Source organism: Camelus dromedarius, chromosome 9 (assembly GCF_036321535.1).
Source record: "Camelus dromedarius isolate mCamDro1 chromosome 9, mCamDro1.pat, whole genome shotgun sequence".
NCBI lineage: Eukaryota > Metazoa > Chordata > Mammalia > Artiodactyla > Camelidae > Camelus > Camelus dromedarius.
In genome coordinates this window covers 79,723,621-79,750,143 of record NC_087444.1, presented here as the reverse complement: position 1 = coordinate 79,750,143, position 26,523 = coordinate 79,723,621, and the positions used below count along the sequence as shown (strand labels likewise).

Genomic DNA, 26,523 nt, shown 5'->3' with positions numbered 1-26,523 from the left:
CTCCTCTCTTCTCCTCTTAAGGCCTATTTCTGATTTCCATCTCTCCACCCCACCTTTTCAAGCACCTGTGGCTGCACTAGATCTACAGGGCATGGACAGAGGATGGGCAGCAGACAAGGGAAGACTGACTGGGCCACGGAGCGCGTGTGCATGTCCTGGGGCTGGAACTCATTGTCTTCCCACATGGGGCACATGCTTACATTTTAAAGAATAATCACCAACGTTACACATTCATTCATTTATTCAACAGCTATCTATTGGTTATTTGAAGTGAGTCAGCCACTTTTCTAGGCTCCTGAGATACTTCAATAAACAAAACTGAGAAATTCCCTGTGGTCCTTAAATTTACGTTTTATTGGGGTGAAGCAATAAATGGAAAGTACAATCAGGAAATTATAAAGTATATTCTAAATAGAGAAGAACTCTGGAAATAAACATCCTAGCATACAGATTTATAGACATTACATTAGGGCCGTGGCCAAGGAAGCTTGTGGCATGGAGGGGACACTCCTGAGGGCAACCTTCCGGTGCGTCCTCAGGTGGCGGTGGTAGGTGGATGACTGGCGGTAGCTTCTCCGGCAAAGGGGACACGCATAGGGCTTCTCCCCCGTGTGGATTCTCTCATGAGCCCGCAGGTTGGTTTTGTGGCTGAAGGCCGCTTTGCACGTGCTGCATAGGAAAGGCTTCTCTCCGGTGTGGGTCTTCTGATGCACACGCAGGTCTGATGCCTGGAAGAAGCCTTTGTTGCACTCGGCACAAACAAATGTCCTCTCATTCCGGTGTCTCCTCTGATGAACTTTTAACCGAGAGAAGTACCTAAAGACCTTGGGACAGTCCTCACATTTGTATGCTTTTTGGACTCCGTGGAATCCTTTTCGTTGTTCCTCGCAAGCAGACTTTCCCTCAGTGCTCTGATGGGCAGGAACAGGCTCCAGGGTGACCTGGTCTGGCCCAGAGAGAAAGCCTGGTTCCTCCAGAAGGACATCTTCATAAGAGGGTCCTTTCAGGGACCCTTCCTGGGACCTGGAGGTGCCTGGACCTGCTCTTCTGGAGCAGAGTGGATTCTCCAGAGAAACACCCCCTTCTTCCAGCCGAGGACAGTTCTCTTCTTGGACAATGAGTAGGAAAGGTGTCTGATCACTTTGACTAGTAATACTGTCATTTGCTTGACAGGTTTTCGAAGAAACGTTGCCGCCATTTTCTTTATCTTCATTTCCTGGTGGGGGGTGTGGAGAGAAAGTGACTCAGTGCAGCTGTACCCGAGGCCAAGTCCACACAGAGCACCCCTGCTACCCGGACTTACCCTTCTCTCTCTGCCCTGTTTCCACGGAAGTACCTTGGGGAGTCCAGAAAGGTGTCCCCACATTCTCTCCCACTGGGGTTCCTGTCAACAAGTGTTTTGTGAAGTGAACGATGACTTCCCTTAAGGGCATATTTTCAGAAAAGAGGGCTTCCTGTCCCTGCATGTGGACATGGACCTGTAAACAAAGCTTGATTACTATCTGTAATAACTCTTCTTCCTCTACTTCTAGGTAACTCCAACAGACTGCATATTCCTTGCACCCCTCTGCCCCCAATCCCAGCGGCCAGAACCCTCTACTTACTAAGCCAGGTGGCTTCATGCCATCGTCAGTCACGTCTTCCATGAATTTCTGCAGGTTTCTGCCACTTGCATTCCATTTCTCTTGTAAAACAGACCTGTCACTGCAGTGGCCACTGATCAGAAACTGTCCCAGGACCAACTGAGAAATAATTTCATTTTTGCTGTGTTTTTCTGGCTGCAGCCATGAGTGAAATAATTTATAGAGTCTTTGCAGCTCCTGCCTTGCACATGAGTTATTGCTGTTTTGAAATAAGCTGAGCTGAGTGCCTGGGAATTCAGAGTTCTCCTCTCCCTCATGGATGGCAGATCCTTGACTGGGTTTAAGGTCTAAATTTCCTGACCCACGATCATTCCCAGATGGTTCACCTTGAAAGGAGATTCTAGGCTGTGAAGCCATTCTTAACAAGAAGTCTCAGAAAGACACAACTTCAGGGATTCAATCTCTACTAACTTGTTTCTCAGGGGATCTGTTTCAAGAACTGGTGGAGGTTTAAAGACTGTAAGCTTGAAATAAGAGAATTAATTACAGCATTGGTATTATTGAAAACAAAATCCAGGTTCAGTTGAGTTCGTGATTGATTTCTACTAGACATTTAGTGAATAAATGAAGAAAAGCGCAACCTCATTAATCATTCCAGAAATGCAAAATAAAACTATAATAACATGCTGCAAAATATCTACCAGTATGTCTAAAATCAAATAGAGTTGGCATTGGCATGGACTGGAGCACCTGGAACGCTCAATCACTGCTCCTGAGTACTCACTTTGGAAATATTTTGACTGGTATCTACTAAATTCATATTTATGCATTCCTTGTGAATCATCAAGTTTACTCCTTGGCATATACTCAACAGAAAAATATACTCATGTGCATCAAAGACATATACAAGAATGTTTATATCAATGTAATTCATAATATTCCCACTCTGTAAACAATCCACGTGTCCAACATTCAATGGGGACAGATTATATTCAATTGATGTAGAGGCACATTTGACAGCAGAGAATGAATGAACTTCCTCATGCAACAGCATGGGATAACCACAAAACACAGTGCGAAATGGAATAATCCAGGCACCGAGTGATACACTCCACTTATTCCCACTTACGTTCTTCGGAAAGTGTACAAATTATCAACATTATTTAGGATGTTGGTTACAATTTTGGAGATAAGAGTAGATACTGGGATAGGTACATATGGAGAGCCCATCCCTGCTTGCCTGGGACCAAAGAGTGCCTGGGAAACTGTACATTCAGTTTTGGCTGGACCTCTTGATCTTGGAGGTAGTTACACAGGATTGTTTCTCTATAAAAATCCACTAAGCCATATGCTTTCACTTTTTCATTTTTCTGTATGTAAATTACACTTCAATAAAAAATGTTCCATTTTAAAGAGTCAATGGGGTCTTAAATGGTAATTGGACATGATGTAACTGAATGAAGGCAATGATCTAAGACAAGGATGTTCCTTCAGTCATTGTAAGAAGGCAAAATATTATTTTAAAAGTTGATGATACAGTGAATGAAATAGGACAGGCTGAAATCCACACGCATGATCCCATCCTGGGTTGGAAACCCCTGCATCAGACACAAACATCTGCAGAACCACCCCAGCTACAGCATGTCAGCCCAACAATACGTTCCCTTTACCTTCACCTCTACTGTCTTTCTTTTTACATAAACAATTACACTTCCTTATGAAAAGCAGTCGTCCTTGCTTCACTGCTTTTTATCAAAGTTATAATTTTATATTGACCTGTTTCTTCTATCTGTCCTTTTCCGCTGGAATGTAGGATTCAGGGGTGAAACTGAGTTTGCATTACTCAATATCGATTTCTGACTGCAAATCACATTATCTGGGCAGCCACAGGCACACCCCTCGGGATGTCAAATAGATAAAAGGTTTAATCCTCTTTCTGTATCATTGCTCTGTTTTTGTGTTCTTTTCTTTTTTTATATATAGGTAACATTTCAAAGATTTGCATTTTTTTTAAAGAGCAAATGCCATGCCACAGAATCAGAAAATGTGGGTGTCTGTTGGGATTGATTTGTGGGCACTCAAATACCTAATTAGTTTCTGTTAGTTGATTCATTCACTTCATGCTTTGTGCCAACCTCCCCAGTGATGTGATCAGACGGGTCACCTTGATCTCATCAACCAAGGAGGCAAAGATGATCCTACCAAAAACGGTTTAGGAGAAAACTGAACACATGGTTGCCTCACCCACTTACCACACTTATCCCGTCAACCTTTCTAAAATGCTAATCTGCTCAGGTCACGCTCCACTGTCCCACTGCATTCCTGCCAGGGCTCTCTCCAGCTCTCAGGGGGAAACACCAGGCCCCTTCCGGTCTCCACAGGCTTTGCCTGGGCCTGTTCTCACCCCCACCCCGCCACCCCCCCAGAGCTGTTGCGGATGGTTATCTACAGCCAGGACAGTAGGCGGTCTCTCTCTCTCTCTCTTTTTTTCTTTCTGTAGAATTCACAACTCCTCTTTCATCTGGGCCTCCTCATGACTTTTCTTTCTGTACCCCAGGCACACACAGACCGCATGGTCACACATACAGATGTGCAGTTTCACACAGACAAAACTGAGAAGCACGATTATGGCTAAGGCCTTGGAATTTGAAATCACCGTATTAAAAATTTTCACAAGAAAAAGAAATGTAATTATCCATGCCAATGGATTTTTTTTGGCGGGGGGTGGGGAGGGGCGGGGATTTACTTATTTATTTATTTAATAGAGGTACTGGGGACTGAACCCAGGACACTCTACCACTGAGCTATACCCACCCCCTCCCATGGATCTTAACTAGACTTATTGTGGTGATCATTTCACAATACATGGAAATATTGAATCATTGTGTCCTACATCTGAAATGAGTACAATGTTATATGTCAATTACATCTCAATAAAAAAAACCAGACACAATCCTCCCACCAACCCACTGCCCACGTTCTTAATCTGGAGCCTGGCATTTACAAGCTCTGTGACCCCAGACACATTACCCAGGAGGCCTACATCTTTGTCATGGGGGCTGTGATTGCCAAGGACACCCAGCTCAGAACTGCCATGGAAGCTAAAAAGTTAATGTATGTGAAGCACACGGAGCATTCGCTGGCACATGGTAAGCACTCAGTAAAAGTTTGCTAACTCACTGACATGCACTCTTTAAATTTCAACCTCATTTGGCCACGGACCTATACTTTCACAAGCTGCAGTAAAAATGAATTACTAAAACATAAAATTAACAAGACCACAAAGCCATACAAACAGACTGTCCTGGGAGACATCTCCTTCAGTCAGGCCAGGTTTTGTACAGCCGGAGCGGCTGTCACAATAGACCATCCCCCACGCCCAAGAGACAGCATATCTGTGACCCTAGGAATTCTCTCCCCGTAGCTATGCCCACATACACGTGCATGCACACTCACATACATGAAACTGGACATGGTGCTTTTGTTCAGGAAACTCACCTCCTTGAGAAGACTGAACTTCAAACTGGGTAGTCCTGGGCTGAAGGCTGAGCTGCTGGGCGACTGGCTTCCCACACTGGGTTCATCTGATGTGCCTTCCCCAGACTCCTCCCTTTTTAAAAAAAGCCTGGGACAGTGATGCATTTAAAGACCTGATTGGATAAAACCTGCCTGTTGATGGGATGGATCCCTGTTGGAATCTTCCTCCAGCTTCAGCTCCCCATAACCAAACACACTCACGTTTCTGCAGTGAAATGTAACAACACTTACAAGCAGGGATATGAAGTTTAGTCTCACATATGTTCTGGTCTAATTTTCTCCTAAGTGACTCTTAAACAGACTTGCTAACACTTTACAATTTTCCAAGATTTGTGGATTATGAGTGAAGCAGAGAACAAAACTAGTGTTCTCTCCTCCTGTGCCAGTCTGGGGTTGATGAGTCAGAGGGTGCCCCGGGACCCCAAAGGAAGGGTTCCTAGTCCAACAAATCACAGGGGCTGAAACTAAGATCATTTCATGGGAAGGGAAAAAGCAGTGCTTATTTTATGTCAAGAAAGTGTATGACGTTTGATGGACTTATGGGGACTGAGGAAGAGGAGGGGGTTAAAATGGTCGGAGCCTCCTGGTTTGAAGGTCTGGCTGGGAGTCGAGGGTCCTGTACACACCAGAGGGAAAGCAGGAGGAATAGGTTTCAGGAAAACTCAACACTTCTGTTTCTTGACTCATAGTGGAGTGAGTGACCACCCAGAAGACGAGAGAAGAGTTAGGGAAGCAGATAGAGTTGTTCGAGTTTTTTTGAGAGAAGGGGCTTTTGCAGCCGTCCTGACACTAACTGCCATCTACTTTCAAGTTATATCCAGAATCAAACCACTTTTCACCCCTCCACTGCCCAGGCACCATCATCCCTCCCCTGGATTAATGAGGTCAGCTCTTACCTGGCCTCCCCTCCTCCCACACACACGTCTCTTTCTCAAAGCAGCTGTCACAGGGACCCTGTTGTAACTGAGTCTGGACAGGTCTCTCTTCACTGGAAACCCCCCAGTGGCTGCGAGTCACTTAGAGCAAAGCTCAGACTGCCTCTGTAAAGAGCATCCCTGCTCCCCATGGACTCACAATTTCACAAAATGCAATAAATGTGAATTAGCAGAAATGTGAAACTGACAAGAAAACCAAGCCATACAAAGTGCAAGGTCTTTTTTGCCATCGGACTCAATGTACGTAAAATGTCCACCACTTGCCCTTAGAATTTATACGTTTACTCTGTTTTGTTCTTACCTCCCTCCAGATGGGAGAAGGTGTGGAGAATGGTGGTGTCCTCTGCCCACACCGCGAACATCATGGACACACTGCGTCCTGACAGTGACCAGGAGGCCCTGCTGACCTGGCTCTGGGGTCCTAACCACCTCAGCTCCTCCTCCTGCCCCTTTGCTTGCGCTGCTCCACCCTCGCTGGCCCGGGCTGGCCCAGAACCTAGCAGCTGCACCCCTACCCTGGGCCTTTCTCCCCCTTCCCTCCCTGGGAGAAGAACAAACCTCAGCTCTCCATGAATTCATTCCAGCTCTTTATCCAAACAACTCCTGATCACTTTCTAAAGCTCAGCACCTCCCCACCCCGGCCCCGATCAATCTGTCTCTACCCTCTCAGCTGCATTTTCCCCATTGTACTGATCTCCATCAGACAAAATCTCTCTTCTCCTTGCTTGTCTTGTTTATTGTCTGTCAGCCTCCATAGACAGGAATTTTTTTTCTACTGTGTTCAGCACAGTATTCCCAGTGGTTTACACACAGCTCAGCACTCAGCAGGTCCTACTATGTGTCAATTTGAAATGAATATTCCAGGTATGAGAGAGTATGGACTAATCTAATGTGGCAGCTGCTGGGAAGGCAGAAGGATTTATGGAATGGAAACCTCAACCCAGCCTCCGGTGAGTTAGACAGAGAAAGAGTATCATATAGTATGATTTATATATGGAATCTAAAAAAAAAAAATACAAATTTTATTTACAAACCAGAAATAGACTCATGGACATAGAAAACAAAGTATGGTTACCAGGGTGGAAAGACAGGGGAGGGATATATTAGGAGTTTGAGATTAACAAATACACACTACTATATATAAAAGAGATAAACAACAGGGACCTACTGTCTATATAGCACAATTTCTTGTAATGAGCTGTAATGGAAAAGAGTCTGAAAAAAAATATGTATGCATATGTATAATTAAATCACCTTGCTGTACACCTGAAACTAACATTGTAAAATGACTACACTTAAATAAAAAAAATAAGAATTAAAAAAATAAAGATAGTTTCAGGGTCCAGGAGAGATGGCAATCTTGCAAAGGCTGCTGATTATATCCCCAAATTGCAGTAGAGAAATTAGAAGTTAGAGAGAAACACAGATGATGGCAATTCACAGAGTCCGGTTCCAAAACATGAGGGGAATCAAGGTCACTGCAGACCTGCCTGGATGAAGGTCCAAAGCTGTGGTAAGGAAGAGTTAAAGAAAAGCGGTTTCAGTTACCACCGACATGGCCTCGGGACAGCCACCACCTTCCTGTACCACCTTCAGACTGTGGTGCTGGAAGAGACAGTGATATCTGGGCAACAGGGTTTGAGGCGAGGTCAGGCAGATCCACTGCCCCTGGGCTGTCAGGCCATCCCCTCTCACCCCACAGACCTTTGTGATGGATGACAGCTTAGCAGATGCCTCCACACTGGCCAAGTTAAGATGAAAATAGATAAGCCTGGTCTCCTAGTGGGGTGGAGCTGGGCTCCCTTCCTGGTCCCCATCTCCTCATTTCACACTCTTGCATCTGCCAGGGCACCTGGCCTGACCCTGACCTTTCCTCCACACACATACAGAACAACTCATACAACCAGGGCAAAGGAATTAGGTATGAAAGAAGAAGGGCAGTCTCAGAACAGCATGGTCAGCCTCACACACTATATGGAATAAAGAACTGGAAAAAAAGTACAAAGAAATTAAAATAAGAGGGTGATATAATCCAGGAGATGAGGAAAGACAAAGGCCATAGGATCAAGAAGATATGCTTAAAAAATCTGGGAAAATGCTTGTTACAGAAAATGTTTATAAAGAAAGGACTGGGATGGGGGAAGGGTCTAGCATTCACAAGGTCCTAGGTTCAATCCCCAGTACCTCCAGTAAAAATAAATAAATAAACCTAATTACCTACCCCCCCAATGCCAAGAAAAGGGAAAGGACTAGATAGAATAAATAGGAGGATGGGGGTATTTAAAGACTGAACTAGTCCGATGGTCAGACTGAAGATGACATCTCAACAACAAAAGGTCGGAGAATGAAATAGAAAGCATGAAAAAGCAAAGGTTGTGACCTGCCTGTGGGAAGGGATTTTCTCTGCTTTATGCCTCTGAAACAGAGGTGAATACCCATTGCTATTAAATGCTAGTTGTAGAAAAACATAAAGAAAATGGGGAGGGGGAGGGTAACAGCTCAGTGGTACAGCACATGCTTAGCATGCATGAGGTCCTGGGTTCCATCCCCTGTACCTCTGTTAAAAAATAAATAAATAAAAACCTAATTACTGCCCCCCAAACCAACTAACTAAATGAATAAGTAATAAATTTTAAAAAGAAAATGGAAGTAGAGGCACCAAGATCTGGATCCAAGTAGTGTCTGAAAGAGGGGAAAAATATGTGATGACCTGGCAGCAGACATGGAGGGGGTGTGGGGGCTACTCAGTAGCCTAAGTCAGGTGTGGACCTGAGATCCTTAAGCTGCTGGACTCTGAAGCATGTGGGAGAGGTGGCAGGAGTTCAGGGATGAGGCAGGACGACGCGTGTGGGTGAGTCAGGGGACAAGAATACAGAGGCACAGGTGACTTTTGTCTGGGGCACCAAGATGTTGCCTGAGGGCATCTGTGTAGAGGCTGGTGGGCATGGCAGAGAAATGAATGCAGGAAGGCAAGAGTCCTAACCAGGAAATGGTGAGGGGGTGGGATGGGGTCTGAGACAGCACAGAGGGAAAGGGAGAATGATATTTGGGTGGAAGAGCCCCCACTCCCACCCCATGTGAATTGGAAGGCTCTCTCCTGCCTCCCAGTGGCCCTCAATCTAGCCATTTAGTACAGCTCAGAGATTACCTACTCAGGTACTTGGATTTTTTATTTATTATTCCTTAATGGATGTACTGGGGATTGAACCCAGGACCTCGTGCATGCTAAGGAAGTGCTTTACCACTGAGCTATACCCTCCTCAACTTTTTTTTGCTGGGGGGGGTAATTAGATCTATTTATTTACTTGTTATTAGGGTTTCTTTTTTTTTTTTTTTTGGAGTTTTTAATCAAGAGAATTTGATAAGAGATCGGATAAGAAATTGAGGCAAGGCTTTACTGGGACTTGTGCTGTGGCACAAGGGAGTGAGAACAAGCAACAGATGCCCTTGCTCCTTCCCTGGTAGGGGGTGGGGGGTAGGGGCAGATCAGTGGGTCCGGTCGGAGGGGTGGCTTAGGTGGTCTGCTCACCCCCTTGGGGGTGCTGCTTGCAGGGATCATGCTGCAAGTACCCTGCTCTTGCTCCTGGAACCTCAAAAGTGGCAGTTGGGTTTTGGCCGTTTTTGTACTTCATTCTTTATAATTTGCCCCGGCTGCACGTGCAGGCAGCTATTTTCAGCCTGTTATGGTTTCTTTGTGTTTTGCTGCTGGAGCAGCCACTTGCCCAGGTGCAAGCACTGCAGCACGGGGTCCTGGGTCCCAGCCTTTCTCAAGATGAGGAGCACATCTTCAGTTCTATCGCCTGGGGTGGCCCATCCGAACTGGGCACCCAGGACTATATCCCGGGCTTCCTTCCGTTTTCCTGCTAGATGCTGGCATCCAATCTCAGTAGGAGGGCTTTTGGTCTTTCTAAGGCAGTTGTTGATAAAGATGATGCACACATCCATACTCACTGTAATGCTTTGAAATTGATGGGTTCTTTTCCTCCTTGTGTCAGTAATCTATTCTTTCATATTGATGGGGAGTCTTCCATTTATAAATATAACATAATTTCTTACCATTCATTGTGGCTGGATGTTTGTTTTTGTTATCCAGTTTTTGGCTTTGAAGAATAAACCTGCTGGGAACCTGCACATATGTTCAAGTATTTCTGTGGACACAGGTTTCCTTTTCTCTTTCTAAAAATTTTTACTTTTTTCCATTTCTCTTGTGGTTATACTTAGGAATCACATTATGTCACATGGTGAGTGGATGACTAACTTCATTTACTGCTGGTGTCTTCTACATTTATTTTTATTATTTTGCACTCCAACCAGCCATGTATGAGTTCCAGGTTTCCTCACACCTTCAACAGCTAGGAATTGGTCGGTCTTTTAATGTTACCCATCAAAATAAGTGTGCAGTGGGATCTCACTATGGTTCTTGTTTGTATTTCTTAAGGAAATATTAATAGTGGTGAACTTACTGTGCTTATTTACGATTCATACACCATCTTTAGTGAAATACGTGTTCAAATGATTTGCCTATTTTTTAGTAGTGTTGTTTATCTTGTTACATATTCTGGATATCTGCTGTGTATCAGGTATAGGTTTTGCAAATATTTTCTCTTAGGCTGTAGACAGATTTTTTTTTCTTAACAGTGTCTTTTTTTTTTAATGAAGTATAGTCAGTTTACAGTGTGTTCATTTCTGGTGTACAGCATAGTGATTCAGTTATACATATACATATATACTCCTTGTCATATTCTTTTTCATAAGATATTGAATATAGTTCCCTGTGCTATACAGGGCCATACTGTTTATCTACTTCGTATATAGTCAGTAGTATTGGCAAATCCTGAACTCCCAATTTACCCCTACACACTCCCTTTTCCCCCCCAGTAACCATACGTTTCTTTTCTATGTCTGTGAGTCTTAATATCTTTTGAACTGTAAGAAATTTTAATTTTATTAAAGTCTAGTTTATCATACTTTTCTTTTATGGTTTTTTTTTTTCCTGTGTAAGAAATCTTGGCCTAAAGCATGTTATATTTGTTATATTTATGACATGCTATAAATGTCCTATGTTATATTCCTATGTTATATTTAAGATATATTTAATAAAATATATGTATTTTTAATCTTATATTAAGATCTATGATCCATTTTGAGTTCACTCGGGAATATTTTAAAAATTTATTTTTGGTTGGGAGGTAATTAAGTTTAAAAAAATTTTTTTTTGCAAGGGGAGGTAATTAGGTTTACTTATTTATTTAGTTTTTTGATTGAGGTACTGGGGATCGCACCCAGGACCTCATGCCTGCTAAGTACACGCTGTACCACTGAGCTATGCTCCCCTGCCTCACTTGTGAGTATTTTGAGGGATGGATTAAGGTTCCTTTTTATTTTTATGCATGAGAATATAATAGTTTTTCAGAATAATTTGTTGAAAATGTTATTCTTTCACTTTTGAATTACTTTGGCAACTTTATTGAAAATAAATTAATGATACGCATGTAGCTGTACTGTAACAGGGAAGAACAAATCTGACTCCAAATAATTAGGCTTATTTATTTATTTAAGGGAGGTACTAGGGATTGAGCCCATGACCTCTTGCATGCTAAATGTGTGCTTTACCACTGAAATATATCCTCCCCTACTGCTAGTAGGAATTTTGGTCAGGATGTTGTAACGACCATCCTGCATGGATGGAGCTGGTATTTCAAAGGGAAAGGCAAGAGAACAGCTGAAGTTTAGGTTTGCACAGGTGGCCAGCCAAATAGATCAATAGAGTGTGGGTGTGCGACAATCAAACTTTAAGATCAGCTGAACTGGGCTGCAACGTGGCCAGGCAGCTGAAAGGGAGCCTTACAGCATATACAACTGTACAGAATTTTGCCACTGAGATGGGAACAAAAGTATGGTGCCAAGGACTGGTCAGCTGTGGAAGTGGTGTTTAAGAGGCCATTTAAGTAAGGGTGTCAGTGTGGCAAAATAGAGCTGAGCAGCTACGGCATGGCCACGTGGGGTCTGAACACGGCCTGTGGTGTCCCAGGCCCAGGCTATTACTTATCCAAAGCAGGCACAGGCAAGCTATGAAAACCGGAAGGCCTAGCAATAGCACTGGTTCTGTGCGTGCTCTGACCCAAGTCGCCAAGGGCCCACTGACCCTGGGGGCCTGGTGTGGACCCGCGATGTCCCCATTTCAGGTATGCGTGGTGGTTGGGGGAGCCTGCACTCTTTACTGCAAGATCCTGAGGAGCCCAATTTTAATCTTCCTTGGCATCTCTGCTTATTCATACTGTTGTGGGTGTGGGTCCTGAAGCCATGGTCTCTACTTCCTAAGTGAGATTATCATGGGCACTAGAAATCAAATACCCATCATAGCCAGGAATATTTGGCAAATCTTAAGGCTCAGGCTGGGCAAATCAACATTATCAAGGTGCGACATAACTCAGGCAGATAGCCAGGGGGTATTCAAGAGTGCGAGGGCCATTACTAACAATTCAAGACTCGGCCTGGCTTCCACCCCATCAGGATGGGGATGAGACCAAAAAAGGTAAGTAAAAGGAGGAACAAGGAGGCATGCTTAGTTCAAAATGATCTTTGTAAACCTGATACGTCACCGCACCGGGCAAGGAAAGGCTAAGTGCCTCCAGTGCAATCTGGTATGGAGTAGAGGGCCCTAGGCTGGGACTCTTGTAAAATGAGGTCCAGTGGGAGGAGGGAGACTGTTTATAAGATCAGGTGTTATTTTACATGCCTAGAAGGCTTGTTTAAGTCAGCTATTGTGGCATTCTGTAAGACCAGCGGCCCGGGACTGATGGGGAAGCTGAAATGTCTATTGAATGCTCTGTTGCAGAGTGAGAGCTTTGTTCACTATGGATGATAGCTAGAACTCCGAAAGGAAGGAAGACTTTTTGTGAGGCCCTGTATGGTAGCTTCAACAGTGGCATATCAAGTGCAGTGGACAAATAAGAAGGCTGGTGGTAGCCACCACTGTCAAGTCATAACAAGTGGCACTGGCAGAGAGGCCAGCGGCCTGATGATGTTGATTTCCAGTGACGGTAGCAGCAAGACCCCCCAGGGACGGCATCCCTCTGACGTATTGCTGACGACAGGTGTTCACACAGAGGGCCTTGACTTGACACCACGTTGAGAGCAGCAGAGGAGTGGAAAAGCCCTTTGTGTTCCGCCCAAGCTTCAAGGACGGAGTTTCCTCTATGACTGTTTCCTGAGTGCAGTAGACTAAAGACATCTGACAAAGTTTTTCTAGTTTTTAAAATTTTTTCTGATCTATCACCCTAGGAACCAAACTCGGTCTCAGCTGTCTGAGCCTTGGTGTGGGCAAAGATGTACACGACCTTAATTTATATCTTTGGAGTAAAGTTCTTCACCAGAAGGGAGCAGTCTTGACTGAGACATTGTTGTTTCTGTTGGCTGCACTGAAGAACTAGAATTGGCAATGACACAGGAGCCCCTGAAGAACTGTAGCTGGGGTTGTTTGTTGGCCAGGGCGTCCTCTAGTAAGATGACTGCCTGGAGTTAGGCCCGTCTCCTGACCCTCAGGCCTGAGCTTTTCCAGGGAAGTCACGTTTAGAGAAAGAAAAGCTGCAGCCCTCCAGAGAGCTGCGTCACACATCCTGGTGGCACTACTGTCAATGATGTATGGCATCTCCCGCTGTTGTTTGCTTAGTTGACCCCGAGTGTACACCCAGGCAGTCAAGTGGCCAGGAGAGGTGTACCATCCTTCAGCACTGTGGCATCTGGCACGAGACCGAGGACGGCGGCGGCCACCTCCTCCTGCAGGCGGGATACACCCAGAGATCCAGGTTGGGCTCTGTCATGTATCAAGGCCTTGACAGTCATGCTGAGTTTATGGGGTGTTGCTCTCATGACCTAGGAAATACTGGGTTACTGGGCGCAGAGCATCACAAGTTCAGGTCCTGTGAGAGCTCTTCTTTTCAAGAGGACTCGGTGAGCTGCCAGCTGTTGTTACTTCAATGACACGTAATGTGAAGTTGAGACAGGCAGCACTCTGCATCAGAAAACCCCTGGGAAACTCACTGCCATCACGGGCCCAGACTCTACAAAGCATAGGAGTTGGGTGCCAGAGCTTCCACCCACGTCTCCAGGAGGCACCAGAAGTGCCTGTTGTATGGCTGGCCATCTGAACTGACTCTAGGGCCTTCTGTTGTAAAGGCCCCAAAGTGGGCTGATTATTGGGTGAGCACATAAATAAGCCTCAGTAGTAAATGAAGAATATGTTGCCTCTGGAAGCCAAGTAGGCTTGGCTTGCTTGAGATTGATGGAAGCTGACAAAATCAGTTGCCTTTTAACTACGTCAGCAATACAGCGGCCCTTAGGCACACTGGATGAAGCTAAGAATTCTGCTGGTGTGGCACGACGCTGAAGCCTGTGCTGGGCAACAGCCCACCTGCCCTGTCTATGCACGACCGTGACTGTATGTCCTGCATGAGTGTCTAGCAGGTCCCCTCAAGGGGTGTCATCAATGTTGCACCCTACTCGGGTGCCTGGGGACAGCTGGATCCAATTAAGTTCTTGCCAGCTGAGGTTGTATGTGATGGCTGAACTTCCGAGGTACCCCGTGGACAACTGAGTAAAGATGTACAGTACTGAGTTCCTGTGTAGGTGGAGAGGCTGTTGAAATAGGCACTGAATAGAATACACATAACAGCAAAGTACCGGCCTATGAAGACTGAACCGCCTCGTTCATTTGAATCATGTGAGGTATTGGGGTCTGAGAGATGGGACCAATGAAGCAGTAATCCACCATGAGATGCCATTCCTCCTAGGAACCTAACACCTACGGTGGTGTCTCACACCTAAACAAAACTGGTCATTTCTCACTTCAAGGTACTGAATCTGATTTGTAGGTTAAATATACTTTTCGATATGTCTTCCAACGTGATTTCTGGCCTTTCTATTTTCTCATTTAATTGATTAAATTGTATTATTTTACCTACTAACTCCGTTGTTCATGTAATTAAGTATGAGGCTAAATGTGACACAAATGCTTTCCTTCCCAACCATATTGGTCTGAAAGTAAACGATGAGTTGACATTCCAGTGACCTTTGGATTCACCAACACACAGCAGCATCTCTCCTCACACCCTCGATCCGACTTCCTGGCTGTTTCATTCCCATAGCGCTCTTTCGGCCTGTTAGATGCCTGAGTACAGCTGCATGATTGTAGCTCGTGAGACATGCCCTTCAAGACCCAGCTCCTGGGTCTGTGGCGGGTAACAGGCAGCTATTTTCTTCCCCAAACATAGTGCTAATTGGATTTATTATGGTATGTACCAAGTGTGACAACTGAAATGTGATAGAGATTTCCATAAACCCTAGTTTAAAAACATTACATAACTTTAGAAATTAGGGGCTAAAATCTGCTCCTCTGTTAAATATGGGTGATAATATTCAGACTGTCTAGAGCTAATAACACTTTAAATTATAACTATGCTCCTTCAGAAAGTTTTAAAGTTTATTGAAATTCCTCAATCACTTTACAGAATCCCAATTACTATGAATTATGTTAGATTGCTTATGGCTTTTGTCAGCAAGAACAAAGACACAAACTTCCAGAGGATTCATACTGAAAACAGTGTAGCTTTGACTTCAAAATAAAATGGCAAACTGCATCTCAACTTTTAATTTAATGTGCATTCTTTCTGACCCTTTGTGAGAAAAATACCTTGTTTGGTTTTTTTTTCCTTCAAGTATTGCCTGCACTTCAAATATTTTGCCTGCTCTGTTTTTGTTTCTTAAATTGAAATATTTAATTGAATAATTTACTGAATAAGTGCCATTAGATAGATTATCTTGTTTACAATAAAAATTTTGGTTTCAGGGGTGTAAGCATGTAAGAAAACATCAAAATGTACATTCCAAATATGGCAGTTTATAAGTTAAGTCAATTATACCTTCATTAAATATTCAAAACATCACTTTCTAATAATTTTACTATTTTTTTATTATCATCTGTGTCCTACAGGTTATTGTAGCTACTGGAGAAGTATGGTGTAATGACGTATCTCTGGCAACTCTTCCCAACTCCAAGTTCAGTGATATCATGTGGGCAGTTTGAAATTGGCCACAGTGAGAGTACTTATATCAGGAAAATTAGAGAACACTACAAACCAGGACTTCACTGTATTACTGGAAGTCTACACTTAATGCAGATTAAATTTATGAGTATATGACATCTGTGCTAATTACACTGTATATAACACAAAAAAAATGAGGAACAAAAATGAGCTGATTACTTCTTAATGAAATGGGAAATAGCCACCACATAAAAAAATAGGCAAAAGATATGAAGACATTTTACCAAGAAAATATACAGATGGCAAACGCATGAAAAAAAATGCTCAATATCATGAATTCTTAAGGAAATGCAACTAAAACTGTTTCCTTACTAAAAGGGTAAATTCAAAAGACTGATCATACCAAGTGTTAGCAGGTACGTGGAAGCATTTTACATACTCCCGGCAAGGTCTGTAAAAACAAACGTTGATTTTTAGGTCACAGTTTGGCAGTTCTGTAGGTTAAACACTCACCTATTCTATGACTCAGGCATTATACTCCGAGTTACTAACACAAGTGAAATTACATATGTACACATAGAAATATACACAAATGTTCTAGCACCTTTATAGTAGCCAAAACTGGAAGTAACCCAAATTCTTATAACCAGAGAAATGGATAAATGAATGGTATAAGTATAGAAAAGATACTACTCAGCAATAAAAAGAATCGACTACTTATATAAGGATCATTGAAGAATCTCAAAATAATTATGAACCATAAGTGAAACCAGAAAAAAAAAACGGAAGTAAATATTTTATGAAAAAAATCATATAAAATTCTAGAAAATACAAAATAATTCCCTATAAATGAAGGTAAATAATTGATGGCCTGGAAGCCTGGGGAGAGGAAGGGCCTGAGGTAAACTGCGAGGGCGAGACATGTCCATGATTGTGATTATGAGAAGGTTTTGTGGGTTTACATGGGTGTAAAATTTAAATTGTACACTTCTAATATACTGCACATCAACTCTACTGGAATAATAATCTACAAAATAGTCTGAAAGAAAAATTTAGATCTCCCACTCTTCAGAAAATCAGGTCTGGCAATCCTTTACTGCCTCTTTTCTTTTTTTAAAAAATTGAACTATAGTTGATTTACAATGCTGCATTAGTTTCTGGTGTACAGCAGAGTAATTCAAATATTTGTGTGTGTGTGTGTGTGTGTGTATTCTTTCTTTTTTTTCTTGCTTCTCTTTTCTAATGACCTTGGAGAAGCACCCTTGCCTTAGTGGTAGCAAATACTGATGAGGAATGGATCCCTTCCCCCTGAGTTAGCAGGAATGCTGGCTGGTGACAAAGCCACAATGTGAACAAAGGCATCTCCTTTCTCTCTATGCTAGTTTCTCTGCCTGCTTAGCAATGGCCTTTCCTGAACATTCCAGAGAGACTACAGGAATCCACAAAAGCAATAGCGTATTTTCTCTGACAATGACCTCAGCCACAAAAGACACACATGCCTGGAGGTCCTGAGGATTTCTGTGCATCTGTGCACACTGATACTGCACAGTCACACTCACTGGAGCATCTGTGGATGCAGTGTGAGCAGGGGCACCCCACCTACTTCCCCGCCATCTCCTCTGCTCCAGTGGCACTTTACCAGCATGCTCCCCCTTGGCCCTTCAGTCTTTCAGTGGCACTATCTAGTGAATTCTGGGGACTGGGGATCAGGGCATGTGGTTCTTTTGCAGGGCAACTGCTGAGCATTACGTGATACTCACCGTGACCAAGAAAAACAATCCATTTTGTTCCCAGAAGCACGGGAGGGTGTCACAACTTCCTGGCTCCTCAGGGTGTTCACTGAGCTCACAAAGAACCCTGACACCAAGTCCACAAATGAGGACCACAAAACTCGGCAGTCCTTCCTAGGAGACCCTGGGCAACAATGTACTCGGGGCTAAAGCCAGAAAGAGACCTACATTCTTCAATCACCCTGACGTGTCTGAGGCACACCACACAGGACCCCGTGAAAGCTGTGCAGTCCCTAATGCTGGTAGAGCCCAGCTGTTTTCAGCTCACCACCCAGGAACAGAACCTGAAGGTCAGAGGTGGCTTAAACATTAGTGCCTTTATTATTACAAAATGCAAACAAACATGAGGCATGCAGTTGGTGACCTGGAGGCTGGGAAAATTCAAGATAAGTGTCCCCAGAAACTGACATATCCTTGAAAATGCAGTCCTTCCTGGAAAATCACCAACAGAATTCAGATCAGGTCCACTGGACCTAAAATGAGCCAGTCCATGCCCTAACCTGGAAATGAGACAGGAATGAGGACCCCACACGGCCTGAGACCACTCTTATTTCCCCCTGCAAATGGGGATGGGACAGAAGTCAGCACCCTGAGAATGTTGGGACCTAACTTTTGCACACTGTGTGGACCTGCCAGGTGATAGAGGTGAAATGAATTCTGCCAAAGAACTGGCAGTGACATAAATCTGTCAAGGGTTCTGGGCAGGTAAGAAGGTGTAACACAACTCCTGAAAGATTCTCACATACCTGGACCTTAAGGTGAATCTTCCCACGGTGGATTTTCAGAAGTATGGGCTTTACTTCAGGTAGATGGCTCTCACTCCAACTTCTCTTCACCAGTGCAAATACACTAGCAGGAAACTGTAGATGCCAGCATATCTAGGTTTTCCACTAGTGTGAAGTCTCTGGTATTGAATGAGGTCACATTAGCAGCTGAAGGATTTTTCCCACATTAACTGCACTCAGGACTTTTTGCTGGTGTGAACTCTTTGGTGTTGAATGACGGCAGAACTTTGGCTAAAGGATTTTCCACACGCCCCACACTCATAAGGCCTTTCTCCAGTGTGAACACTTAAGTGTTTAATGAGGTTGCAATTGTAGCTAAGATTTCCCATGTTCCTTTCACTCATGAGGTCATTCTCCAGTGTGAACTCTCTGATGGTAAATGAGGCTAAACTTTCGGCTAAAAGATTTCCCACATTCATTGCACTCATAAGGCCTTTCTCCACTATGAATTCTCTGATGTTGAATGAGGACAGATCTTTGACTAAAGGACTTTCCACACTCTCCACAATCATAAGGCCTTTCTCCAGTGTGAACTCTCAGGTGGTTAATAAGGTTAGATTTGCAGCTAAAGGATTTTCCACACTCCTGACATTCATAAGGCCTTTCTCCAGTGTGAACTCTTAGGTGGATAATGAGGTTAGATTTGCAGCTAAAGGATTTCCCACATTCGCTACACTCATAAGGCCTTTCTCCCGTGTGGACTTTCCGATGTGAACTGAGGCTGGAGCTTTGCTTAAAGGATTTCCCACACTTACTGCATTCATATGGCCTCTCTCCAGTATGAAGTCTCCTGTGGTGAATGAGGGTAGAGCTTCGGCTAAAGGATTTTCCACATTCACCACACTGATGAGGCCGTTCTCCAGGGTTTCCTCTCTGATATTGAATGAATTTGGATCTTGGACTAAAAGATATTCCACATTCCCTATATTTATAAGGCCCTTCTCCAGTGTGGACTCTCTGATGTATAATAAAGCTCGAGAGGTAGGTAAAGGACTTCCCACATTCATTGCAGTCATAAGGCCTTTCTCCTGTGTGGACTTTCTGGTGCTGAATGAGGTTACATCTCCGGGTGCAGGCTTTTCCACACCTGCTGCACTCATAAAGCCCTTCTGCAGTGAGGGCTCTCTGGTCAACAAGCGTGCCGGTGCAGGTGACGGCTTTCTTGCCTCCTCCCCAGTTCTGATGCGTTCTTCCGCTGTGAAAGACACCCTCACAGGCATCACCGCTGTTTGCCTTCTCACTGAGAGTGGCCGGTTGATGGAGAAAGCCCATGCTGGCTAAGAAGTCCTTCCCAATCTCCCCACAGGAAGAGGATTTCCCTGACACACGGGTCGTGCAGCTCTCTACAAACAAGGCTCCAGCCACAGAACTTCTGTAGGGTATCCTTCTAATGTGCTGCCCCTGGTGCTGTTGAAGGTTGGCAGTGAAATAAAGTTGACTCCCGCACGTGTACGGTTTCTGCCCAAGATGTGTTCCCTGGTGCTCAGGCAAGTGCAAAATCTCTCTCAGGACTGGGCCACACATCTCAAAGGGCTGGGCCTTCTGGGGAGATGAACCTGCCTTGACAGTCCTGATCTGTGACACTCCTTCTACAGAAACGGTCTGTTCAGAAGGTGCTTCCTTATCTCGCACTCCATGCCAACAACCTGAAAGCAGAGAAGTGACGGTGAAGTACAAGTTCAGTCCACTGCGAGGGAGCAAAACCACCACACGTGTAATCTGGCACGTGAAACAATCAGTCCATGAACCCGTTTTCAGGGAAAGAGTTGGGGAAGTTCCTTCAGCTTGAGGAAGCAGCTGGTGTGCACCACTGGGTCCCTAAGGTCACAGAAAGGTGCAGGCCTCACCAGGCACAGGACACTAGGACAGGGTGGGGCCGAGAGGGAAAGGCACGTTCTACAGCTCATTCTTCTGTCCGTGACTCGCAGCAGGATTGTATCTGCTGGTGACATGTGATGCTATGGAGAAGTCTACTTCAGGCCCAGAAAAATCTGACTGAAAAATGGTCAACACGTGTTCAAGGATTATTAGATGCATGTACACCGCAGGACACAACAAACTGGGATAGCACTGAGGAGGGAAGAGCTGAGGAGTGAGTGAGATAAGCAGTGCAGAGATGGGGAGTAGCTCTCACCCGGAAGAGCCATAAAATGACGATAGAAATGACAAGTCAGCAAAGTGTCAAAGAATGGAGAAGGGAAGGTAGAGGTGAGGTGGGGCCACTGGTGTGGCAGCACTGAAACCCAAGTAAAACAGGACAGGTTCCTGATACATTTCAACCAAACCCTGAATTCACGGCCTCCCCCAGCTGCCATGCATCTGGGTCAGGTCCCCTCTGGGCCCATCTGGTTCAGAATGGAGTCATGTCCATCCTGGGAAGCACAGGGGACTCTTCCTGTAGCCCCAGCTGGGGAGCTGCAGGAGATCAGGATGATCCAAACCTAAGGGAAGGACAGGACAAGTCACAATACTCGCCCAGACAACTCAGCACACAACAGACCACCAGAAAGATACTTTGAAATACTAGGTACCTGTGGGCGCGGCTAGAGGGAAGATGGCAGAGTAGTAAAAGCAGGTGTTTCCTACCTGGACGACAACTGCACTGGTAGCATCTATCTGATGTGACTACTTTGCAACGCCAAGTTGCTTTAATTTTGGTCAACTGCAGCTTTCACCACTACCATGACATCAAACACAGACAAAGACACTACAAGAGAAGAAACCTACAGACCAACAGAACTGATGATTACTGGGGCTAAAGGAATTGAGAAAATACCAGCAAACTCTATTTAGCAACACAGTGAAAAAATTATACAAAATGAAAAGCTAGCATTTATTTCTAAAATGCCAGGATTGTTCAACACACAAAATTTGATCTATATAACATGTCGCATTAACAACAAAAGGGAAAAATCTATCACCTCAATCAGTGCGATAAAACCATCCAAAAAAGTTTAAAACCCTTTCATCATGGAAATACTCAACAAACTATGAACTGAAGGAAACCAGCCTTCCATAATAAAAGTAAAAAATTTAAAGCGTAGGGCAAATATCACACTTGATGGTGAAAGAATGAAAACTATTCCACTACGATCAGGAATAAGAAAAGGATACCAGTTTCCACCACTACTCTTCAATACAGTACTGGAAATTCTAGAAAGAGCAATTAGGCAAGAAAGAGAAATAAAAGGCATCCAATAGAGAAGGAAATAGGATTATCACAGCTCAAGAAATCTTAAAGATTCCACCACAAAACTGTTAGAATAAAAGAACTCAGCAAAGGAAGGGGATACAGACATAAAATGAAAAAAAGCAGTTATATTTCTGTACACTAACAATGAACAATCCGAACAGGAAACTAGGAAAACAATTCCACTTGTAAAGTATCTATCTAGGGTCAGGGGTATACCTCAAATGGCAGAGTGCACGTTTAGCATGCTTGAGGTCCTGGGTTCAAACCCCAGTACCTCCTCCATAAACAAACAAACAAACCTAATTACCTCCCTCCCCCCCAAAAAACCCAGAGAAATAAATAAATCAACAAAATTAAATTAAAAAATAAAAAATAAAAGTATCTATCTAAAGACTAAAATATGTAGAAATAAACTTAACCAAGGAAGTAAGGCTTGTACACTAAAAACTACAAAACATTGGTCCAAAAAATTACAGACAATAAATGGAAAGACTTTTATGCTCACGGATTGGAAGACTTAACACTGTGAAGATGTCAACACTATCCGAGTCATCTACAGACTCAACACAACTGCTATCAAAATTACAAAGGCGTCTTCTGCAGATATGGAAAAATTCATCCTAAAATTCATATGGAATCTCAAGGACACCAAGTAGCCAAAATAATCTTGAAAAACAACAAAGTTGGAGGAGACACACTTTTAAATTTCAAATATTACTGCAAAACTATAGTGATCAAAACAGTTGTATGGCTGGCATAAAGACAGGCATACAGAACAATGGAACAGAATAGAGAGCTCACAAATAAGCTCTCACATATGTGGTCAAATGATTGTCAACAAGGAGGCCAAGACCATTCAACGGGGAAGGACAGACTTTTAGGCCCATGATGCTGGGAAAACTGAATATCCACATGCATAAGAATGAAGTTGGATGGATACTGTATATACATAAATTAACTCGGAATGGATCAAAGGTCTCAACTTAAGGGCTACAACTATAGAACTCTTAAAAAAAATAGAAGGAAAGCTTCATGACACTGCATTTGGCAACGACTCCTTGGATATGACACCAAGGACACAAGCAACAGTCAAAAACAGACAAATTGGACTTCATCAAACTGAAAAACTTTGGTACATCAAAGGATGCTATGAACACAGTAAAAAGCCAACTCACAGAATGGGAGAAGATATTTGCAAACCACATATCTGATAGAGGATTAATATCCAGGATATATAGAGAATTCCTAAAATTCAAACAGCCAAAAACCCAAGCAACCGGATTCAACAATTGGCCAAAGACCTGAATACATATTTCTCCAGAGAAGATACACAAATGGGCAAGAAGCACGTGAAAAGATGCTCAACATCACTAGGCCCGAGGGAAATGCAAATCAAAACCACAAGGAGATACCACTTCACACCCATTAGGATGGTTAACACCTCCTCCTTATAAAAGAGGAGTTGTCAGTAAGAATAGAAGAAACTGGAACCTTTGTGCAGCTGCTATAGAAAACAGTATGGTGGTTCTTCAAAAAAGTTAAAAACAGAACTATCATAACAGCAATTCCAGTTCTGGGTCCAATTCCAAAGGAACTGAAGCAGGGACACTAAAAGGTATCTGTATACTCATGTTCATAACTGCATTATTCACAAGAGCCAAAAGGGGGAGCACCGAAGTGTCCACTGGTGGAATAATGGGTAAACAGAACGTGGTACAGACACATGACAGAATAGTATTCAGACATAAAAAGGAAGGAAATTCAGACACATGCTACAACACAGATGAATCTCAAGATATTACTACTAAGTGAAATAAGGCAGACATGAAAGGACAACTACTGTGTAATTCCACCTATATGAGACACCCAGAGCAGTTAAATTCATAGAAGTAGAATGACGGCTGGGGGTGGAGGGGGGCGGCTACTGTTTAATGGGTACAGAGCTTCAGTTTGGAAGATGAAAACCTTTGGTGGACGCACGATGGTGATGGCTGCACAGAGAAGGTACTAAACGCCACTTAGAGGTGGTAAATGTTTTGTCATGTGTATTTTGCCACAATTGAAGCCGGTAAAAAGAACCTGAGCTAAGGAATCTCGCAAGAACGTTTGTGTAAGGAGTGACTATGTAAGTGACTACAAGTCAGACACAAATAAAGGTGAGCTATAGGAAGGGCATGATACTAGGGTGCCATGGAGCTAGACAGTCACCCAGCAACGGAGGGCAAGACAGGTGGGATCCATCAGGATGAACTAAAGAATAGTGACACCCAAGCCTTCCCAGTGAGGCTGTGCGGCAGCAGGTGTTGCAGTGATAAAGGATGAGAAGTAGGCATGTACTCAGCCCAGCCCCAGTTAACAGCACATACCCAGGGAGCTGGGGAAGGAAGCTGTGCCCGTGGCTTCAATGAGGACATACTTACCCCTGGAGAACAGAGAAAGGCAGAGGCTTGCCCAGGGCATAGGGGCAGCTGTAAGCGCTTACCCAGTGAGGATGTCAGTGCCAGGTTCTCCAGCATCACATCGTGGTACAGGCATCTCTGAGCTTCATCAAGGAGATCCCACTCCTCCCAGGAGAAATACAGGGCCACGTCCTCAAAGGTCACACTTCCCTGCCAGGAGACAGACAGATGAAACCACGAACGGTCTCATTCCTCAACACCCACAATCCATCTCCTCACACATCCACCCCATGGCCTTCCTCCTCCTAAGATGCCCGAATCAGAGGAGATCCCAGACCCTGGTGCCATTTGGTGTCTGCTCTCTCCTCCCACTCCCATTAACCACTCTGCTCACGCTAACGTCCATTCCGCAGCCATATGGAGCCTGTTAAGACCTAGACGATGAGATCATCTCTCCCATCCGACCCAGACGTCTGATCCACTACCTCCAGAACAGATGCCTAACTTCACAGGCACTTGTTCCAAGTCTGACGCTTCCTCCCCACAACCACCTCCTTCTCACCAGAAAGAAAGGAGACCTGCAATTCCCTGAACCAGCTCAGTCCCACCTGCAAGGACTTCCCGTTTTTGTGATAAGCTTCCACATCTCTTTCCATTCGCGGCCTGAAATGGGAACCCTTCCATGTAAGCCCTGGACTCCACTCAGGACCCTGAGCTACGATTCTCCGGGGCCTCCACCCTCAAGGGCCGGGAAAATGGTAGGTGACAAGTCTCACGACAACGCAAATTTGGAGAAAACAGGGGTTTGGAGAAAACAGTGAGAAACGAGGACACCTCCACTTACCTGTATAGCTTCCAAAACCACTTCTGCATCCATGGAAACCTGCGGGAAGAGGCAGGTCTTAGAGGGATGTCAGCATGGAAACTTGCCAGGGGCTCAGGCCTTCCCTGTACCCGTGGTGGGCACCGGAGCCAGGTAACTCCGGGCCGACCGTCTAACCTCGGTAGGGTCTCTCAGCAGTTGTGTGTCCTTCGAACAACCATCAACCCCCCTCTGCCTCAATGTCCTCATCAGCCATACAATTTGTTCTTCTACTGAACAGCCGTTGGGAGATTTTTCAAGCCTAACTCAGGTCAGGTCTCTCCTCCTCAAAACTTTCCAAGGTTCCCAGGGCCCCACAAGGAAGGTAAAACTCCTCCACCTGCCACTGCAGCTGCGACTCTACCACCTCTGCCCCTCGCAGAAGCAACGTGGGCCCCAGGTTTCCCGAACGTTCCGGGCTGTCCGACCTCCAGGCCTCCGCACCTGCAGGTCCCCCCGCCTGGGGGCCCGTCCCCGCGCCGTCACGCCGTCTGTCAGAAACACGGCCCCACCCGCGGCCGCCTCCCCGGCCTGGACCCCGGCGCCCGGGCCGCAGGCACGCGAGCAGGCGCCCCGCACTCGGGGCTCTAGTGTCCGGCGGGAGAGGGCGGTGCGGGCCCGGAGGACGCGCGTTTACCTGAGGCGGGTCCCTCAGCGCGGCCGCCGCCACCGGAGCAACGGGCGGAGCCGAGAGCTGACAGTCGAGCGTCCCGGGAGGACACGGCACCAACGTCCCCAGGCCGGCCTCGCGGGCGGCGATGTCCCAGACCCTACAATCGCCTCTATTCTCTGGGGACGAAGCCTCTTCTCGAGCCTTCTCTGTCTGTCACCTCGGAGCCCACCGGACGCTCCCAACCTTCCCACCCCGAGAACCGCCAAAATGACCGCCACGGAAACACCGGAAGTCCCGCCTTCATCTGGCGCGCCCTCACGGAAATGCCGGCTCTCTGGATGTTGACTGGGTGTGCCCCTCTGCCGCTCAACGCGGAGCTCTCTGGGTAGTGGAGTTCCTCCAGCCACACAGGCCTCCCCCGGGGACGCGAAGCGCCTCTCTCTCAGGAAAAGGGGCCAGCGGCTCCCTGCAGCGGCTCAGAAAGGACCGCCCTGTTCTTCCAGGTCGGGGAGAAGCTTCGCTTCCTCTCAAAGGGGAGGAAGGCCTGTTTGAGGGGACGCGGAAGTGCGCTTATAAAGCCTTCGATCCTATTGAGCTCTCAAGTGTTCAGACGTGAAGCCGTCTCTAATGAACGCCGGCCGGTAGCGGCAGGGTGCTTATACATTATCTTATCGCTCTTTAAATGCGCGCAGATTGAGGCGTTATAGTCATTTTTGTGAGCTTAGTATGTTTTCACAAGGACTTTAAGAACAAGAAAAAAGTCACGGGTCCACAGTAAGTAAG

General features: G+C 45.0%; 2 protein-coding genes across 4 annotated transcripts; both read right to left on the bottom strand.

Annotated features, from left to right (window-relative positions):
- Positions 1–331: 331 nt before the first annotated feature.
- Positions 332–18,843, bottom strand: LOC105101776 (zinc finger and SCAN domain-containing protein 4). 3 transcript variants are annotated; one of them, XM_064489963.1, is made up of 4 exons: positions 18,635–18,843; positions 1,605–5,193; positions 1,304–1,478; positions 332–1,216 (listed from the first exon to the last, which is right to left on the bottom strand). In XM_064489963.1, the coding sequence occupies exons 2-4, from the start codon at positions 1,998–2,000 to the stop codon at positions 462–464; spliced, it is 1,326 nt and encodes a 441-aa protein (XP_064346033.1). In that variant the 5' UTR covers positions 2,001–5,193; positions 18,635–18,843; the 3' UTR covers positions 332–461. The 3 variants fall into 3 exon arrangements, with proteins under 3 accessions (XP_064346033.1, XP_064346032.1, XP_064346034.1); XM_064489962.1 differs by having other exon boundaries at positions 1,304–5,193; XM_064489964.1 differs by lacking the exon at positions 18,635–18,843 and having other exon boundaries at positions 1,304–1,969; positions 5,082–5,162.
- A 35-nt stretch (positions 18,844–18,878) lies between these two features.
- On the bottom strand, positions 18,879–26,118 carry LOC135322144 (zinc finger protein 211-like). The gene is made up of 4 exons (XM_064489961.1): positions 25,765–26,118; positions 25,110–25,148; positions 24,349–24,475; positions 18,879–20,319 (listed from the first exon to the last, which is right to left on the bottom strand). The coding sequence occupies exons 2-4, from the start codon at positions 25,140–25,142 to the stop codon at positions 19,022–19,024; spliced, it is 1,458 nt and encodes a 485-aa protein (XP_064346031.1). The 5' UTR covers positions 25,143–25,148; positions 25,765–26,118; the 3' UTR covers positions 18,879–19,021.
- Between the last annotated feature and the right edge of the window lie 405 nt (positions 26,119–26,523).

Bases quoted from the DNA above. Each gene is read 5' to 3' on its own strand.
- LOC105101776 (XM_064489962.1), bottom strand. From the start codon at position 2,000: ATGGCTTCACAGCCTAGAATCTCCTTTCAAGGTGAACCATCTGGGAAT. The intron at 1,217-1,303 runs GTAAGTCCGGGT...ACCCCCCACCAG, and splicing joins AACAGGGCAGAGAGAGAAGG to GAAATGAAGATAAAGAAAAT.
- LOC135322144 (XM_064489961.1), bottom strand. From the start codon at position 25,142: ATGGATGCAGAAGTGGTTTTGGAAGCTATACAG. The intron at 24,476-25,109 runs GTAAGTGGAGGT...GTCTCCTGGCAG, and splicing joins TGGTTTTGGAAGCTATACAG to GGAAGTGTGACCTTTGAGGA. The intron at 20,320-24,348 runs GTAAGCGCTTAC...CTCTGCTTTCAG, and splicing joins GGCACTGACATCCTCACTGG to GTTGTTGGCATGGAGTGCGA.